This window comes from Pocillopora damicornis, chromosome 3 (genome assembly GCF_964200805.1).
Source record: "Pocillopora damicornis chromosome 3, jaPocDami1.2, whole genome shotgun sequence".
In the NCBI taxonomy this organism is placed as follows: Eukaryota; Metazoa; Cnidaria; class Anthozoa; order Scleractinia; family Pocilloporidae; genus Pocillopora; species Pocillopora damicornis.
Genome location: NC_142672.1, coordinates 3,611,966 through 3,630,740, shown reverse-complemented (window position 1 = coordinate 3,630,740; position 18,775 = coordinate 3,611,966). Strand labels below are relative to the sequence as shown.

At 35.4% G+C, this 18,775-nt stretch overlaps 2 protein-coding genes across 3 annotated transcripts; one reads left to right on the top strand and one right to left on the bottom strand.

Moving 5' to 3' along the window:
• Positions 1-1,028: 1,028 nt before the first annotated feature.
• On the bottom strand, positions 1,029-3,775 carry LOC113683668 (ER membrane protein complex subunit 4). Its single transcript, XM_027200939.2, has 6 exons — positions 3,657-3,775; positions 3,416-3,503; positions 3,066-3,104; positions 2,610-2,763; positions 2,337-2,500; positions 1,029-1,955 (listed from the first exon to the last, which is right to left on the bottom strand). Exons 1-6 carry the CDS (start codon positions 3,716-3,718, stop codon positions 1,920-1,922), a joined length of 543 nt encoding a protein of 180 aa, XP_027056740.2. The 5' UTR covers positions 3,719-3,775; the 3' UTR covers positions 1,029-1,919.
• On the top strand, positions 3,769-18,207 carry LOC113683666 (DDB1- and CUL4-associated factor 11). 2 transcript variants are annotated; one of them, XM_027200936.2, is made up of 20 exons: positions 3,769-4,072; positions 5,404-5,549; positions 5,891-5,922; positions 6,251-6,331; positions 6,710-6,774; positions 7,430-7,530; positions 7,956-8,058; positions 8,244-8,287; positions 9,074-9,128; positions 9,709-9,777; positions 10,192-10,249; positions 10,655-10,747; positions 11,558-11,650; positions 11,874-11,963; positions 13,141-13,204; positions 13,320-13,432; positions 14,028-14,067; positions 14,213-14,259; positions 14,869-14,928; positions 15,814-18,207. In XM_027200936.2, the coding sequence occupies exons 1-20, from the start codon at positions 3,927-3,929 to the stop codon at positions 15,955-15,957; spliced, it is 1,644 nt and encodes a 547-aa protein (XP_027056737.2). In that variant the 5' UTR covers positions 3,769-3,926; the 3' UTR covers positions 15,958-18,207. The 2 variants fall into 2 exon arrangements, with proteins under 2 accessions (XP_027056737.2, XP_089057113.1); XM_089200987.1 differs by lacking the exon at positions 6,251-6,331 and having other exon boundaries at positions 3,927-4,072.
• The last annotated feature ends 568 nt before the right edge of the window (positions 18,208-18,775 follow it).

Below are 18,775 nucleotides of genomic sequence, written 5' to 3'. Positions count from 1 at the left end.
GCTGGAATCTGTGGCGTTTAGAATTGATAAACCAGAACACCCCTTAGGTGTAGCAGGTTCTTCTAATTGAATCATTTCTTGGTCAATTTGATTTAAAATTATACTATAAATCTGGCGTAAAACTTTTCAGCTTTTCATTTTCAGGGTGGAAGTACAGAAAGTTTGGTTTAAAACCCTGATAAGTCACTCTCTGAGAGAAAATAATCATCCCAGTAAAGAACAGGCCATGCAAGTCAGAGCTTTTGGCAGGTAGAACTTCCTTGTAGTGTCCTTATTGGTACTGCAATCTGTGTGTGTGTGTGCATGTGCATGTGTGTGCGTGTGTGTGTGTGTGTGTGTGTGAGGGAATTTTTAGTAAGTTAGGGAATTTGGATTGAGAAAATGCAGAAACTTCTTTTGTGAGACCAATTACTTTTCAATCAACCCATGCCTTACCCCTCTCCTTGCACTGCCAGTTGCATGTCACACTTCATTGAACAGTAGTGTGTGAACTTGTCATTACAAGCATACCCTTTTTTTCAGAAAAATAGTAACACACCCATAGATAGATTGAAGGGAGAGGGGGTAGGGGATCTGACACAGGCTGGAAGTCAGCTTATAAGTTTAATGGCTTACCTAGCTGGAGCCAAGCAAGTTGCTTGAAGTATCGAGAAGTAGTGCTTGAAGAAGAGCTACTCCCTCTGGACAGAAGGCTACTTTATAAAAGTTTTACCTCCCCAACCCCCTCTCCTGAACAATTTTTGTTAGGCTTGCCAGTTTGCCTGTCCCCATATATACCCCTGGGTGGAGAGGCATTGGGAGTGATAGGAAAGTGTCTTATCCAGTAACATGCAAGGATTCCTCACAACTTTCACCTTGGGACGAAAATAATTAATAATTTGAAAATCTCACTATTGTGGGATAGTCAGCCAGACCTCCAGAAAAAAATCTATTTAACAAATTATTTGATCGCTTTGCGAAAGTGTGGTGTTAAATAGCAGCATTTCTGTTCTCTTCTAATCCCCAAAAAGAAATGTATGTCATGTCAATTGATAATTTGTCTCTTCAATTTATTTCAAATACAATCTGCACAAGATTTATCATTAGTATCATTGCTTTCAATTGTACTTAAATATTACTTCATGAGGGAACAAAGTACTCTGCATGTGATTGTAACCTCTGCTTTCTTTAACTCTATTACATGTTTGTTATAACATTCATACTGAGATCACCATGGAGATTATACACAGGAAAAGGCATAAGAAATAGCAGGAAAGCTTCTACCAGCTTGGATCCTAAAGTCTACAACATAAATTTGCAGTTTAAACACAACAAAAAAGATCATTGTTCTTCTTTGTACTGTTAATTTTGTGCCACATTCGAACCAATAGGACACTTTGTGCAGCTCTAAACTTCCCTTTTTCGTAGGTCTGTTGCACAAACAGTTGTACTTGTGTTTCCAAGGGAAGTCCCAAACAAAATGCCAGCTCACACCTGTACAAAGTACACAAGTCTGGAGGCTTACAGTTTTCCATTATGTTAAGGGTTAGTTTAGAGAGAGGGAATAAAATGCTACAGGGTATGACTCATCTGAAAGCTATATCATGTACACGTCATTTCACAGATTAATTTACTTGTAATACATCATCAGTTTTTGTTTTAACCCTTTAACTCCCATGAGTGACCAAGACAGAATTTCTCCTTACAATATCAATACAATATGAAGTAGACAAGTGATAAGAATAAAGAAAAATATTCATTAGTGGATTATTATTAGTTGATTCAATACCAAATTCTCCAAACTAACATCATGACAACTATATAGCTGACAATAGGGAGAATTACTAATGAGATCTTGGAAGTTAAAGGGTTAAGAAATGTAAACAAAAGAAGCCGGCCTGGAGTGCTACTTTTGTGACAACAAATAACTTTCTCTGATGCTAAAGAATGAAACCTCCTCCACTGTACTCAACTCTCTGAAAAAAAACAATGATAATATAATAATATTTATACATGAATAATTGTATAGAGAAAATTAACTCACTTATGTTGTAGTAAACAAGGAGTTTGAAGTAACATTGCAAAAACACATTTTAAAAGAGTAAAAATTCAGACAGCAACTTGACAAACTACCTATACATGGCAGTTAAAAGGTGTCACAAAAACAGGGGAAAGTACTCTCTTACTCCCATACAAGGCATCAACTGAATAAATATTTGGTTTCAATAATGATGTAACAATTCCGCAAAATAGCAAATTGCTGTACTTTTAACACACTCAGGATACGAAAAAGTCTTCTCCCTAGTACATGGTTTTCTGTATCCAACAATAAAGTGATTAGAAAGAAACAAACTCACAGTCTTGTGTGCCATGAATGCCAACCAGTCTGATGTGGCAGTTGGTAAGAGTCCCATGGAGTGACATTTGTAAAGCGCCAGTGCAACAAGAGAAAGGTTTCCAAGAAGATAGAAAAATTTTTGAAGAGCAACATGGTCATGTTCTCCTTCAAGAGATACAAAAGCTGAAAAAATAACAAAATAAAACAAATTAATGAGGTTAGGCTATAATAATAAGGCAATAATAATCCTTTTTGTTTTTAAATTGTCCCAACAGAGCCAAAGAGTACTTACTTGATTTGATGGCTAGGAGAGCTTTGACTGGCCTCAGGAACATCATACCCACCATCATGATTGGGAAAATAGAAATAGAATTACCCGCCATGTACATAATAAACAGATTCATTGGAACTTGCTTGAATGGTCCAAGAGCTATATCCCAAGATTTCTGAAAGTGAAAAATTCAAAATTACATCTGTTGTTAATTCTGGAGGGAACTAAAAAAGATGTGTGCTAAAGAAACTATTCTATGATTTTTAACTATATATTCAAAAGAAATGTAAAGATTTATTTCCTCTTGAACTTTGAGACTCCAAAGAGGAACCCAAACATGACCTAAATTTCTTCAAATGAGGAACTATGTGACTCTTGGAAAATCACAAGATGGTTCTTACACGCTTTAAAATAAACCTATGTAAATAGCATATTTGAACATCTTTAAAAATTCCTAATGAATATTATGAAGTGTACCTTTGCCACAAGGTGAGTGCTATTTGCCTCTCGTGATTCCTAATACAAAAATAAGACTTCAAATTAAAGGGGCTCTGTCGCAATACACATCACTAGTAATGTCAGAGTTTGCTGCAATAGTATTTTATGAAACTCTACCATGCAAAATAAAGAAATCGGTTTACAGTTTAACTGATTACGGTTTTTGAGCCGTTAAATTTACTTCAATCCAACCCTTACACTATTTGTATTGTTGTGTGTATACACGACAAAATGCAATACTCTCTCAGTTCCCAAATAATGTCACAAAGAGTCTGAAAACTTACCCAGGAATCCGACAAAATTCTAAGAAAAGAAAAAATTATACAAACCACATGCTGAACTTTGTGCTCTGTGTACCCAAGTGGTGCTGGAAGCTCACTATGCTGAACAAACTGTCTATCGGGCACATAACGAGGTCTAGGGGAACAAATTTACCATAAACGTTGGGAACGAAAATACAAAACCTCTCATTTGTCTACAATAAAAGCTTAAGCTGTTACTTAAAGGACAATCACAAGTTACACAACAAATAAAATAAAAGAGCAGTCGGTGAAAATTTCGAGATCGTACCGACTAGTCAAGTCTATTGCCCACTTATTCGTTGGTCTTCGCGACATCGCACGGTTCGCCATGTTGGATGTTGTAGTATCTAACTGTACTCGCGCAGGGTCTGGATATGAATAGTACAAACAAACATGAAAGCGAGACGGGTTCAGTGGTAGACTCAACACACCAAAACATTACTTTCTGGTGTCGCTTTATGCAAAGTTATGTAAGAAAATACCGGGAAATCGGCTGTAAAACGTGCTTTACGAGTCCTTGCTCAATTCAGGACTGAGTATGGGCAGCCGAAATACACGTGGCTCCAGGAGGGAGGTCGAACAGAATCGAGATGAATCGACGTCAAATCCCGGTGTTACTGAAGATGCGGATAGCGACGACAACGAATCTGACCTTGTGAGCGTGCTTGCGTTTCTGCTTCGTAGGTAAGAAGCCTTCTAGTTTTCCACTGCAGTTAAATTATTTAGTGTTTTCGAGTTTACATAATAAGGTTTCTTTTTCAATTATCTCATTCTTTTATGTTTTTTTGAGTGTTATGAAGTGTACTTCGAATAGGAAAAAGTAACATTTATACAGATTCGTATTTCACGTATCCGATAATTAGATTAATGCTTTAATCGGAGTTTTAAAGAATAAATGGTAGTCGAGGTAATATAATAGAAAGAAACATTTTTGTTGTTTTGATTGGTTCTTTCTTATGCTCTATTGGAGGAAAGACGCGAAGATGACGTCACCATAGACAACAATTTACTTTTTAATCACATAATACAAAGAGTTTTTATCTTGCAGCAGGTCTGTACAGCGATAGATCACAGATGGTGTCAAAACATGGTTAGAAAATCAATGACTGTAACTCGTGTACCACTTTCATATTCTTACCACATTTTGACATTATCTGTGATCTATTACTGAACAGACATGCATCAACATAGAATCTATTTGTCAATAACATTTCTGTAAACTTAGTTATATTAAGTATCAAGACTTCGAAAAAAAAAGAATAAGAGTCTTGAGTAATTGCACATTTACTGTAGTTATACTTCTATGACCCAAAAAGTAATGCAACTGTTGTACTGTGAGCGCTCTTTTTCAAGTACTAAATTTCCTTGAAAAAGCATGAGCTACTTATTCAAAATTTCACTTAAGAGGAGAGGTGCTTGTTGCCAGGAGGGCACATAATTGAAGGGGGTGCTTATTGAGTCTATGCAGCAATAGCACAAAAAATTTAAAGCACAGATAATGCACAGAAAGGAACTCTGCAAGCATATGGATATAGAAAAGAAGCTATTCTCATGTACTGCTTCCACTTGAGTCAAAGCTTAAAAATTTATAATAGAAAAGGGTTTTCCTTTGTAGGAAAGTGAGGGTGGAGGGGTGGAGGGGGTGATTATTCAAGAGGGTGCACGTTTGACGTCATGGCCAAGGTGTTTAGCACCTATTAGGGGGAGGGCACACATGTGGGCACTTAGTCAAATAAATATGCTGATTATATCAAGGGAGAGATTTGGAACAGCCTAATCAGTCTGTCAGTCCATCAATCTGTCTGTCTATTGGTTAGTCTGTCTTTGAGTCTGTCTGTCTGTCTCATTGTCAGTCATTCTGTCAATCAATCAGCTTCGACTTCAAATTAATATCAGTGTCAATTTTATTCAGTGAGATTTTCAGCAAATCAGTTAGTCTACTCTGCTACTCTACCTTCACACAATTATGTTAGTCCATCTTCATTAAATTCTACTTTCTTGAATATTGTCTCCAGTGGTCAGGCTCGGCTTGTGCGTGCTACCACTGAGGGAGGCAGTGGGATCCACATCATTCATGGCATGTCATCAAGTGACAGTGATGATGATGAAGATTTTGATGAAGATTTTGCTTATCACAATGGTAAAGCAGCCAGTCCTCCAGGTATTGTTGACCCCTGAGCTCCCAAAAATGATTACTATGTATCTTCTCCATACATTATTGGTACATTTTACAGCAAACAGGTTGTGAGAAAATGTGAAACTATAAAAAAAGATGTTATATTCCATTTATTTGAAACAAAATCTCTTTATTAAATTAGAATAGATGAATGTCTGCTACAAGAGAGTATTAGTCATTCAGAACTTGGGAGCAAAAGCACTGTATCAAAGCAATTACAACAATCCATGCAAATAACTTATTTTGCTTCAATTTTTCTGTCAGTGATATAAATATGATCAAAATTCAATCCAGTCTAACCCAGTTTTCTCTGTTTTTCTCTTTAGTTGATCCAAATCCTAATACTCTAGTTGTTGATGTAAGTTATAGGATAATTATGTTTGTTGTTGTTCTTTTTTTCTCTGGTCTGAATTTTTTTCATTGCTATAATTATATCTGGCCCAGAATACTGATTTTGAGACATAGGAAAACCATAATTAATGCTGCTTTTATAATTTTTAAACCCAAGAAAAATTTAGAACACAACAGCTATTAACACAGTTTTGAAAAATGAGTGCATCTAGATTTGTAATTTTTTTAATACTCTGCTTTTATATTTAGACATCAGGAAGTTTTAGTGTCTATAACTATGAGAGAACTGTTTTCTTTAAACTTTTTTCCTTGTATTTTTTAATTATCACTTGCAGCAAAGTGTGTTTAAACTGGACACATTATTGTCAAGTGGTCAAATTTTAGGTGGTCAAAATATTTGTTCAAGGCTTCACAGGGTAAGTGCTGATAATATTCCACTTTCTAACTGTTTTGGAAAATCTGGAAGGTTAACTAAGTCTAATGGGCTGAGTTGCTAGCAGCTTACAATGCCATCTCAGATTTCCATGGCATGAGATGACCACTGCCCTTGAACAGGATGCTAGCTCACTGCAAGACCTACCACCCTTCCTTCAACACTCTGTCTAGTCTCATTAAAAATCTATTGACACCCCTTACTAGAGAAGGCTCTCCTAAGTGTCTTGCCCAAGAACATAGCAAAATGAGTTAAAAAAGACTCTTATCTGGGTTATGGTATCCCACACCATTCATTTTAAGTTGGAAACCACTAACCAAATCTAAGGTATCCTTTGATAACCTTTGTGGACATTTTGCAGAGAGAAAGTTCCCTTCATAATCGGCCAAACTTTACCTCTAGTGACAAGGCTGCGGCTTCAGCCAAGTAAGTAAAAAGTAGATTTACTCTTGAACAAATTGAGACTATGGGGATTTCCAGAGGGGTGACAATCAGTGATGTAAAAATGATCCTTAATTGAAATGACATGAAATTCAAGATAAAGTGAAGGTCAACTGAATAAAGTTTGTGTTAGGGAGGATCGGTTTTACTCTGATCATCACTTTTTAGTAGTTATACATGTAAGTAAAGATCTTTTCATACAGTATGTTAAATGATATTGCTTGCTATTTTTTCCTGGAAGACAGTTTACACAGCTTTGAAGTCTCCCAATAATTTTGTTTGTCAACTGAGTTGATGATGTAAATTGGTCACCTTACACAGTTTCCAGTGCTGAGGAAGGGCTAATATTTGAAACATCTGCTTTTATATAAACTCTGTACAGTGACCAATTTACATTTTCAACCCAGTTGATCTGAAGTCTCTACTCTCAATATACAGTCTTACATCATAGTTACAGTCAACCTTTCAATTCTCGTACAGTAGTGACTGGAAATAATGCAACAGAGAAACCCAGAGGCTTTTTTCACCATAATCGTGTTCTATAGTCAAGTCATTGGCACATGGCAGCGAAAACTAGTGGAAGACTGTTAGTAGTACACTTGTATCGTGGTTTTAGAATAGTTTTGTTTCCTTTTTGCAGTTATATCCCCAACAAGAAAGCAACAAAAGCTCAGTTTCTCCAAAAGCTGTTTTGTGGCCAGTATTCCAGTGATGGAACAGTATTTCTTTCAGCTTGTCAAGGTTTGTGATAATAATTAAAAGATAATGATCATCAACAAACCGTTTTGTCTTCATATTTTAAGCCTTAAAACCCTAAGATTGGCCGGCATCTATTTTTGCCTTACAGTAATACTGCAGCTGAATCATTCATTATCTTGAGAATAAAGGAAATGATCACAAATAGACACTTTGATTGTTAGACAAATTCTCCTTGTTAGCACCAAAGGAGATGTAAAAGAAAAGAGTTTGGAGAATATGGGTACTGATGTTAGGGCATAAAGAGTTCATCCCGTTTAATTGCAATTATTATAATGATTCAAACATCACTACCTTGTCAATTTTCTTAGGATTTTCCTAGATTTTCCTAGATTTTAATCAGCCAATCTCCTCCTAGGATTTGTTCAGAGAGGAATCTCCTAACTGGTGACTTTTTTCACTTCCTACAGATCAAAACATCCGTCTGTACGACACAACCCATGGACAGTTCAAAGAGTTTCGAAACATAGTGGCAAGAGACGTAGGCTGGAGTATAATAGACACAGACTTTAGGTTTGAAATGAAGTGTTTTTTTCCTTTTATACATTTACATAAAAACCGGATAAAGTTCAAGATAACATGCAATTCCACCAGTTTAATTTATCCAGCTCTTAGTTGGTTTCTACTATTCTCCAAGGACTTAAGAGTTTGAACTTCAGGTTAATGCTTATTATTAATATATTTGTTTCTTTTACTAGCCCTGATCAGCAATACCTCATATATTCTAGCTGGTCTGACTACAGTAAGTTGAAGAATAGTATGATACCAAAATACCATGATAACAAAACTTCCACTGATGGAACAAATCATTGCTACATTATGGAAAAGAATCATTGAAGTTAAAATTTGTTGTTATAAAATGATGGTTATGAGGTACTGAGTCCAAGGACAAATTGAACAGGTATTGGCTGTGTCCCCATGTTGAATTGTTTGATGTGTTACAGTTGCCACTATTATCTGCACAATCCTCTTCCAATTAAAGCAAACAAAAGTAACGAACTTTTCTCTGATCATAACTATCTAACCATACAAAGTCACACAAACCAAAATAATACCTTCTGTGTAATTCAAGCATCAATACTGCTGGTAATTGTGGACAGGGTTTTTTAGATAATGGGTCTTCTTTTCCTTAAATGGGATGTGGGATATAAAATTTTTCAGAAAAAACCCTTTTATAATGGGTAATTAACTGGTTGTTAATTAGTGATTGAATGATAACAACTTTGAAAGTTGGGTTTATTTTCAGATGTGGTGGTATGTTTTAGTACAAACTTGGTACTTGATTGAAAAAATTATTCTGTAAACCTGCTGGATTTTTGGTTCTCATTGTTTCAGTAAATGATGATAGATACAAAAATACAAGATAAAGTGGAATTAAAATCAAACTTACTATGAAATACAGAATCAAGGAAAATTTGAACTACAACATATTAACCACAAACTAACATCAGATAAGCAGACAAGTCTTTCTAGGTGATAAAGACAATAACTGTGTTTTTATAACTTTTTAATGCTCTCGATTTTTTAGTTCATCTCTGCAACATTTATGGTGACTATGAAACACATCCAGCTTTATGCTTAAAGTAAGTTACTTTCTCCTTAATTTATCCTTCTAAACTTGACAAATTTTCAAAATGTGCATAATGTGTAGGGAGGTCTTTTAACAGTTCAGGGAGAATTTAGATATCCAGTCATTTTTACTCCTGGACATTCAATCCTCAGTTGATTTGAACCCAAGTGTTGACTAACCCAGTTTGTAATGGCTCGTTCCCAACCTGCTGGTCAATTTGTACCCATCCCAATGTTCATTAATTTGGTAATGAAAACCCAGGAGAACTTGTATGAACATAAAAACATACTGTGGGTATGAAACAAAAAGATGGACTGGGTACAAATGGAGCCTAGCTGGGGACAAATAAACTTAGTAGGAAAAGTTGGTGTGTACAAAAAGTCTGGTAAGCCCTCCTCTCTTGCCATTTTGTATGGCTAAAAACTCAGGGTCTAATTGGGTCTGATCTAGTGCTCCCCAACTGTATGTAATATCAGTGAGAAATTGATTTAAATGCTAGTGAAGCTTGAAATTTTCTAGGCCCCATTTTCTGTAATTTCTGTAAACCTAGTAAAGAACAATTTGTTTATTTATGATCTCATTCTCCCCTCTAGCCCAGAAGATTCAAGATTTTGTGCATTTTCAATAAAGTTTTCTCATAACAATAAAGAAATTTTAGCAGGGTTAGTATTCATACTCTTGTTAAAGATGAATTCTTACTTAGTGTTACCATTCTGAATCACAAGAGAGTAACAAGAAATCAAACATTAGTTATGACATCTCAAAAAAATGACAAAAACTTGAATTTTGATAACATTGTATCATTTTCAAGAAATACCTGATACATGGTACCTGTGACTGGTCACACAAACTAAACCTGTACTCCTGGAAGAATCACTGCTTAGAAATCTCAGGTGTCATGATTTTAAAGTTCTTGAAGGCTATGGTATATGCATATAAGTCTCCCAGAGAAAAGAGGCAGTGACTTGTGGCACTAGAGGCACCAGAGGGTTGACTTGAGCTTAATCTTTAAAGCCACCCTTTACAGGTTGTCATGTATAACTGTTACATTGATTTCCTGTATGCAATGTGTTTAGAGCCAATGATGCTGCCATATATGTGTATGATCGAGAAAGTAATCAGCGGACTTTGAGGGTGAGTACTCTTATACTAAGTCTCTGAAATTAGTCTTGAACAAAACCATAACAAAACTCTTGAACATGAGTGGTTATTAGGACAATAATCAATAATCAAGAGGCAATAAATGAAGATTACTCAGTTCTTCTCTGTAAGACATGTTTGATGATAGTTATAAATTTTGTAGCCCTTTGCTGGACATTCTCCAGGAGGGCTTGATACTTGATAGCTTAAGAATTTTTTCACTAACTTAAGAATTTCTTATAGCTATAATGAACCTTGAATGTATTATTAATAATCAATTATTACTTGAGACAAACTATAATTACAGAACCACTCAGACAAGTTATTGTGTTTCTTAGCTTAGAGTGAATAGACATTTCTTTATTTCTTTATTTCTCCATTGTCCCTTTTGAACTGCAGGTCCATGGTCATGAAGATGATGTAAATACGGTAGCATTTGCAGACGACAGCTCTCATATTCTGTTCTCTGGAGCAGACGATGGTCTCTGTAAGGTTTGGGTATCAGAAATTATACTTTGAAATAGAATTAAATCTTAAATGGACAAGTTCTTATCATGGCAGAATAAGAAACAAATATTTTAATGGAAAATATAGCAATAGCTTGTAGGTAAGAGCTATTTTTAATGTAGTGTGGAAAATAATCAGAAATTGCATTGATTAAAGTTTTTGTCCTGACCACTTGTGCCATTCCTTTGACCAATCCAATGCAAAAACTGAAACCAATTGCAACTTGGTCACCTTCACTTTATGGCATGTCTGGAATGTTGATTTCCCTAGAGTTCTAATTGACTTTTTTGGACAGACACTTTGGCCTGTTGGTCAGTGCACTGGACTTGCTTTTTCTGAGAAAAATGCTGTACTCGCACAGTGGAAGTCACCTGGGAGTACAAATGGGTACTGGCAAATTGTCAGGGAAGCACAATAAAATGCTGGGGGTAAGCTTGCAATGGACTGAAATCCCATCCAGGGGGCAGTAGTAATACAACTAGTCACTTTATGTGAAGGAAACTGTGATCAGGCAATCGCTGGGTGGGCCAATAGGCTGAATGGCTATAGTGATGACAATAATTTTCTTTGCTAGTTGTCTTGATTAAAATACAATTTATAACAGTGATGATTTTGTTAGGAATTATTTTTTAAGTGTTGATGTCGTCCTGCTGAACTTAAAGGAAATATAACAATTGGTGTAGGGATGAAAGATCAGAAAAGAGCATTTTTCTCTTATTTTGAAACAATTTTATGTAAAAGTTAGTGTTGGACACATTAATGTATGCATATAACCCTTATTATCTGCTTTTACAGGTCTGGGATCGCCGGCAGCTATCTGAGAATTGCCCATGCCCAGTGGGTGTTTTAGCTGGACATGCTGATGGTATCACCCACATTGACCCAAGGGTATGTTACATCTTGTTTGAAGTCCCTAAACACAGAACTTGGCTTGCATCATGTGCCTGACCTTGCTTGTCTAACAGTTGCATTTATCTCAATTGATTACTGCTGTGTTCATTAAATGATGTTTTATAAGCCTTTTAAAGCAGTTGCTGTGTGCTGTGTCTTGAAGGTGCATGGGTTAGTGAAAATGTTTCCTGTCTGATAGTAACTGTTTTGCTTATTTCAGGGAGATGGACGGCACCTTATCACTAACTCCAAAGACCAGACAATCAAATTGTGGGATATGAGAAAGTTTTCTGCTGAGGAAGGCATCTGTGTGAGTGTTTCTTTAACCCTTTAACTCCCATGAGTGACCAAGAGAGTATTTCTCCTTACAGTGTCAATGCAATATCAAGCAGACAAGTGATGAGAATAAAGAAAAATAGCCATAAGGGGATTTTTATTTGATCCAATACTAAATTCTCCAAACTAACATCATATGAATGGTATGGCAGACAGTAAGGAGAATTACTGATGAGATCTTGGGAGGGAAAGGGTTTATAAAGTTTCCATCACTTTTTGCTCTTCATTTTTCATTTTGATATCGGTGAAGGTAGATGAATTAAGTAACCCTTTCACTCCTAAGGTCCTGTTTAGTAATTCTTCTTACTGTCTGTCACACAATTCTTATGATGTTAGTTTGGAGAATTAGGTATGGATCAACTAATAATATTATCCCCTAATGGATCTTTTTCTTTAAATCTCATCACTTTTCAGCCAGATATTGTAGTTAGTGTATCAATATTGTAAGGAGAAATTGTCTTGGTCACCCATGGGAGTTAAAGGGCAAAACATCTTTGAATATTTGATAGCTTTAGAATTTTTTCACTAACTTAAGAATCTTCACATCTTTGGTAAAATTTGTGTACTTGTTACTTCCAATTATTTTAATGAAAATTAAAACAACTGACTGAAATACTACACTGTCAGTCACACTGCACATATCTGTTGAAACAATTGAGATATTTTAGAAGGTTGAAAAGGACATGTTATGAGTTTTTGGAATGGAAATAGGAAGCAAGTGTGACATTTGCTTGACTCAAGGGATTTGAAGGAAAAACAGTGTAGACTGGTCGAGTGAGCACAAAGAAAACGGAGAAAAATAAAAGGAAAGGCAATTAAGGGCTGTGTGAATGTTGTGAAATAGTTGTCAGAGAATTGTGACTGGAGAAATTTTAATCCAATTTGTTTTTTTTTTTCTCTGTCTATTGTGATGATGATTGACAACTGCATGAAACAAAGTGAGAAATTTGTCTCTGAGTTCAGACTTTCAAAAACTGCAAAGGGACAGCTCTTACCAAAAGCAATTAATCTTTTACAGTTAGGTTTAACACATATGAGAAAAAAAATAAACCTTGTGCCTCATTGTTATGGTTAATGCTTCCTGCCTGGCAACTTTCTTCAGCTGTTGGGGTATGGTGATGCTGATTCAAACCTTTGCATTTGCCTTGCAGGCTACAAAACGTGCTGTAGCTGGTCAGAGGTGGGACTACCGCTGGCAACCAGTCCCACGAAAATGTAATTTTATTGTGTTGTCTAGCTTAGTTGTTGTTCCTCTTTTTTAGTGTGGTGTGTCATTTAGTACAAATGTGTTCCAAGTAAATTCTCTGTTCTTCCTTTTTGCTGACCTAAGCTGTGAGACGTTCCAAGCTGGATGGTGATTCATCTGTCATGACTTATCGTGGCCACAGTGTCTTACACACTCTTGTTCGCTGTTACTTCTCACCTCTCCGCACCACAGGACAGGTAATTTAATCCTGCTACCAGTAGAGGGCTTATTATATGGCCTTCACTTTCTCAAGAAGATCAAGCTAGGGCAACTGTTGTAACGACAAATAGTTGTAATGGCCTGTTGAAATAAAGAATGTGTAAAATTGTGAGCAAGTGCTTATTACTGGAAAAACTGCACATCTATAATGAGTCTTAGCTCTGCGTGATACAATGCATGTGTGAAATTTTTTTAGCATGCCTGAACAGTGAATATTGAACTTGCCAGTATTTCAAAAATTTCTGTTTTCTTCCTGTTAGATTTTTCTCTTTTCTACAATTTCTTAAATTGCAGCCTATATAGAGGATCATTGCATTACTTGATTTTTATCTGCAGGTCTAATGAAATTTATTTCATTAAAAAATGATGGTCAGATTCTTCCATAGGAAAGAAAGAACCCTCTTAGTTAAAATCCTGTAAAATGTGTCTTCTCCCAACTTGTGGCTTCATGGCTAGTATCTGGGAGGCACAAGTTTGAATGTTGAATAATTCCTGACTAACTCAGGCTTCTTTTTCTGCCTTAATTTGCTAAAATTGCAGCTTTTGATTTTGATATTTTTCTTCTTTCTTTAGCGATATATCTACTCGGGATGTTCCACTGGTGCTGTTGTTAGTAAGTGCCACATTACTGACTGTATTCAGTAACTAAAGGTAGAAGTTAAATCAAAGAGTTGGTAACAGTATTTTTCTTCTCTTTGTGGTCACAAAATGGATAACTTTTAATAATAAAAATCTTTTTTGTTTTTGTTTGTGTGTAGTTTATGATGCATTGACTGGAAAAATAATCTCCAGACTGAGTGGACATGTATCCTTTTGTGCTGACAAAGCAAAAAATTGATTGCCTCAGGGAAGGGGGAAAAAAAGGTTGGTAAGCAGGAATGCAGGGAGAAACTCACCAGGCATATGTTTATCAGGCATATGACAAGCAAGAACATTTTCACAACTTAATTTTGGCCTGAAGATATTTAGGCAATAGACTACACTTCCTATTAGTTTAACAGTATAATAACCCACAAAAAAACTTGTAAATCACCTGCTAGAGGTAAGTGATTTACAGTGGCAGTATTGTAGGCTATATATTGTCTAAGGTTTTTTTTTTATAGTATTTCCCAAATATTTTTTTCTTTTGAAATCTGCCAACAACCAATGTACTATTTTTGGCAACCATTTAAAAATCTTCTCAATGAATAAATTCTTTAAAATGAAGAGCAAACTAGAGAGAAAAAAACATTTTCTTTTCATTTACTCTAGAATTGGTATGCCAAAGGTTTAAAACTTTCAAGCCTAAGCAAAAAATTAATGATAACAAGACCTCCAAAAAATTGCCAGAAATCAGCTGTGCACTTAGCCCTTCAATGAGATTGGAGAATAGTTTCTTCTAAAGTACATTTTGCTCACCTTGACTAATATACAGAGATCAGCAGTGCGGGATGTGTCATGGCACCCCTATGAAAATGAGATTGTCAGCACTTCGGTGAGTAGTCAAGTTCCAAGCAATAATTCTGTAACTGTAGAATCCAGTTAGGGCAATAGTGCCATTCAATTTACTCTTTCACAAATTTAACCCATGCATGTCCTTCAGCAGTGTGAAAGTTCATGTGAAAGTTCATGGTCAGGGTAGAAGGTCATGTTCATGTGAAATGCTTAATATTGCCATTTGTCAGAATTAATGAAACACAATTGATGAATTTTCACCTTTCCATGCCTGCACTTGTTGCTGTGCAGAGGACATTGACAGGAAGATTCAAACAGCATTTATGCAATTGTGCAGGTTCTCTGATGAACATTTACCACAATTTAAACATATTTACAGAATATTCAAGTCAATAAATAATTATAGCACTAAAACAAAATTAGGATGAACACTTTTTTTAAGCAGGAACAATTCTACTGCAATAGCTATAACTTATAAGACACTTTGATGTGTAGTATACTTGCTGAATATTTTTAAAAGATGTGCAGTATTTTGACAATTCCACTGCAGGGTGTTAAATAGAAACAGCAAGTTATTTGTGTTCTACTTCATGCAGTTGGATAATAATTCATTTAATTATCTATCTAGATACAACTGTCATGTTACTGTCTATGTATCTCTCATTTTACCATCTAATAGTATTTATCTGTCATTTTGCTTTTTAATAGTATTTATTTGTCATTTCTAATAAAAAATTCTGAATATAAACAATGTAATTTATTACAAGTTTATCTCAGTAATGTCCTTCATATGTGTGAAAGAGGCCTTTGATGGTGATGTCTCTAATACTAAGGTTTTCAGAACACAGGATTCATGAGGTATTGGTATTCTTAAAGAAAAAGTTTCTTAATACTGTGCCTAATCTATTCTTGATCTCTGTTATAGTGGGATGGAACACTTGGCTTGTGGAGATACAAAAGGCCAAATGATGAGGAAGATAATAAAGAAGAAGAGGAACCAGAACCCAAGCAGCAGTCTGTGGGGCCCTGTCGTCGTTCTATTCGTCTCAGAAACCTCATACATGTATAAAATCACAAAACTTATACAAATTCAGTGTGATTTAAAAATTCCATAACATATTCTCTTGTGGGCTTTCACATTTTTTCTCTGGTCCATAAATGTTTACTTAAGTAAGCAGCAAAACAGGTAACTTTCACCTAAAGATGGAATTACAGTCTCTTCACATGAGCTTGGTTGACCAGGTTGTCTCAGTTTGCAGTACGTATTCTCACCATCTCTTTGAAATTTCATTAAGTTCACATGAGAAAATTTTCATGGAACAATAACTGGGATGAAGAAATGTACCATGGGAGTGGAAGACCAAAAATGTCCTGCTAACTATGCCACCCTTGTTGTGGGAATTAAAGGAAGATGGTTGTTGTCTTTTCTGTACATACGGTTTTGTACTTGGTGTAATTTTTTTTCATTGGTCAAAACGTGAACCAGCTCTCAATATACCCAATAGTGTAATTTATGTTGAGTATAGGAAGCAATTTTTGGACAAAATTATTAAATAAATTTTGCTAGGACTGCGTGTAATCCAATGCTGTTTGTGATCATATTAGTGATGTGTGTAAACCATGAGCATTATAATTACTGACAGAATTGGATGAAACAAAGTCATGTAGTTAAAACTGAAAAAATGTGAGAAATAAACTACTCACTGATTGAGCAATTAACTCTCTTCTATGAACAACGTAGGCTATTTAAATTCGGATACAAATCAGGCCTAGTACCCAATCTTGCACAGGTATGGCACAAGAACTACTCCATCACACTGTTCAGTTACAGGCATGAGGCATACTTTGTGTCATTAATAATGGTAATAGGACCGAGTGGAGTCCAATTTGGTCTGTAATCATACGAGTGATTAACAAATCAGACAATCACAAAGCAGGAGTCTGATTTGTTTACCACGAGTATGATTACTGACAGAATTGGACAAAATGAAATCCTGTTACCAATTAATCATAACCATTTCAATTTCTGAAAAAACAAGTATGCCTAGAACAAATATCTCCACTGGAGACAATGTCTTTAGTTAAATATTCCTCCATTTTGGAAATTGCCTTGTTTTTCTTTGGATAAATGGTTGTTGTTATGGTTATTGTGATCAATTCTGTGATTGGTGGATTAAGCTGAGTAAACCTAGTATGATTGGCTGCTTCCACTGTCCGATTACAGGTGTCTGATTACATCCAACTGTCCAATTACACTGTCCAATTACAACTGTACAGACTGATTAGTGTAAAATGAAGCAGCTGATGCACCAATCACATTTGAGGAAATTGTAATGGTTATGACTAGTGCTTAAATCGTGCTAATGATAACCAATCATTGTCAAGTATTTCATTCACTTTCTTCATAGTCTTGATTGATTTTAGAATACCTTTGAAACAGGCCAAATACATGTAATAGTAAGGAAATTGCTGGTGTCATAAAAGGAACACTCTAAACAGCTACACAATGTTTATAAATGGTAACAATGGACTTTTTTTAATGTTGTGAGTTGTATTACAAGGTAATATTCTTATTCCACTTAATAGTAACAAAATGAAAAATTGCTAAAAGCAGTGATTGTGACTAGGTTTAAAAATGTGGTATTTAATGTTTAAAATTCTAAAGTTGATTTTTATATTTGTTGTAATGAACTTGAAACAATAGAGACCTTAAGCAATGAAGACAAGGCAAAACGAAAGATGAAATGAGTCGAACAATAGCTTAGTATGTGGGTTTTTGAAACTTTGTACATTTCTCAGCCATCCTCTGCAGAACAATAATTTGAAATCATCAAAATTTATAAGATCTGAGAACAGAAACCCTGATGGCAAATTATTTGAGTTTCCATTTGGAATTATCTTTTCTCCACTCGCATTTTACTGATGTTACTGTGTGATACTGTGACAGACGGTACAAACATCTAGCCTTTTGCCAAATTCTTCCTGAAAATATAAAATAATTTATTTTTTAATCAAGGTCTTCCTCAAGGTTGTTGCCATGACTGCTTAGGGCCCATAGTTTCTCTGTGGTTACTTTCCAGCATTGTTTTGTACAAAATCGAATCAAAAGAATGTAGTCATACAATTTAATCATAGGTCAGTGTAAAATTAAAGGTTCAAGTGTGATGTACCCTTTGATGTTCACTGTTTTGAGTCCAGTCACTTAATGGGGTTACAGGGTTGAAAGACGTCAGTCAAAATTGTTTTTACTTAATTAATACTGTTGAAATACTATGACAAACCATTGTTGAAGAAGATAAAATCAACTTTATTCTCCTGATATTGTCTTGTCTGTGGATGTGTACAATGCTAATAAACTGCAAACAGCATAAAAATACCTCTTGATCCCATTTAAGAAAATAATATAGATACACTGAACAACAATTTTAAACAGAAAAATTGTTAGTGAAGTTATTCCTCTGCATCAATGCAATACCATGAGAGTTAGAGCAAGTAAATGAATCTTTGAAATTTGACTGGCAGTATGCATAAGGTTTGGGGAAAAAAGTTGGTTTTTAGCGGATCTGGGTTGTTAGGTTCTGTCCCATCTACATCAAATCTAACTTTGATTTAAGAGAGAATTTTCATTTTAGTGAACAGGTGTGCAAGGCTTTGATGCATCAGTGTAAGGAAAATTTCTTTCTTTGATCCAGGATAGCCTGAACAATGCAATAGATAAGTGAGCTTTGCAGATTGTGGTATCTTCGCTAAAGCTCATGATCATGGTTTATCAGACAGAGATAAAGGCATTACTCCATCAGGGCAGAACATTTGATATGTTATTTATGTTGATGGGCAGTTCATGATTGCCAAATAATGTGGTTTGGAAGGAAGTAAGTAATAAGTTC

Bases quoted from the DNA above. Each gene is read 5' to 3' on its own strand.
- LOC113683668 (XM_027200939.2), bottom strand. From the start codon at position 3,718: ATGGCGAACCGTGCGATGTCGCGAAGACCAACGAATAAGTGGGCAATA. The intron at 2,501-2,609 runs GTAAGTACTCTT...TTATTTTTTCAG, and splicing joins TCTCCTAGCCATCAAATCAA to CTTTTGTATCTCTTGAAGGA. The intron at 1,956-2,336 runs GTGAGTTTGTTT...GTTTTTTTTCAG, and splicing joins CATTCATGGCACACAAGACT to AGAGTTGAGTACAGTGGAGG.
- LOC113683666 (XM_027200936.2), top strand. From the start codon at position 3,927: ATGGGCAGCCGAAATACACGTGGCTCCAGGAGGGAGGTCGAACAGAAT. The intron at 9,129-9,708 runs GTAAGTTACTTT...TCTCCCCTCTAG, and splicing joins CATCCAGCTTTATGCTTAAA to CCCAGAAGATTCAAGATTTT. The intron at 10,250-10,654 runs GTGAGTACTCTT...TTTGAACTGCAG, and splicing joins GTAATCAGCGGACTTTGAGG to GTCCATGGTCATGAAGATGA.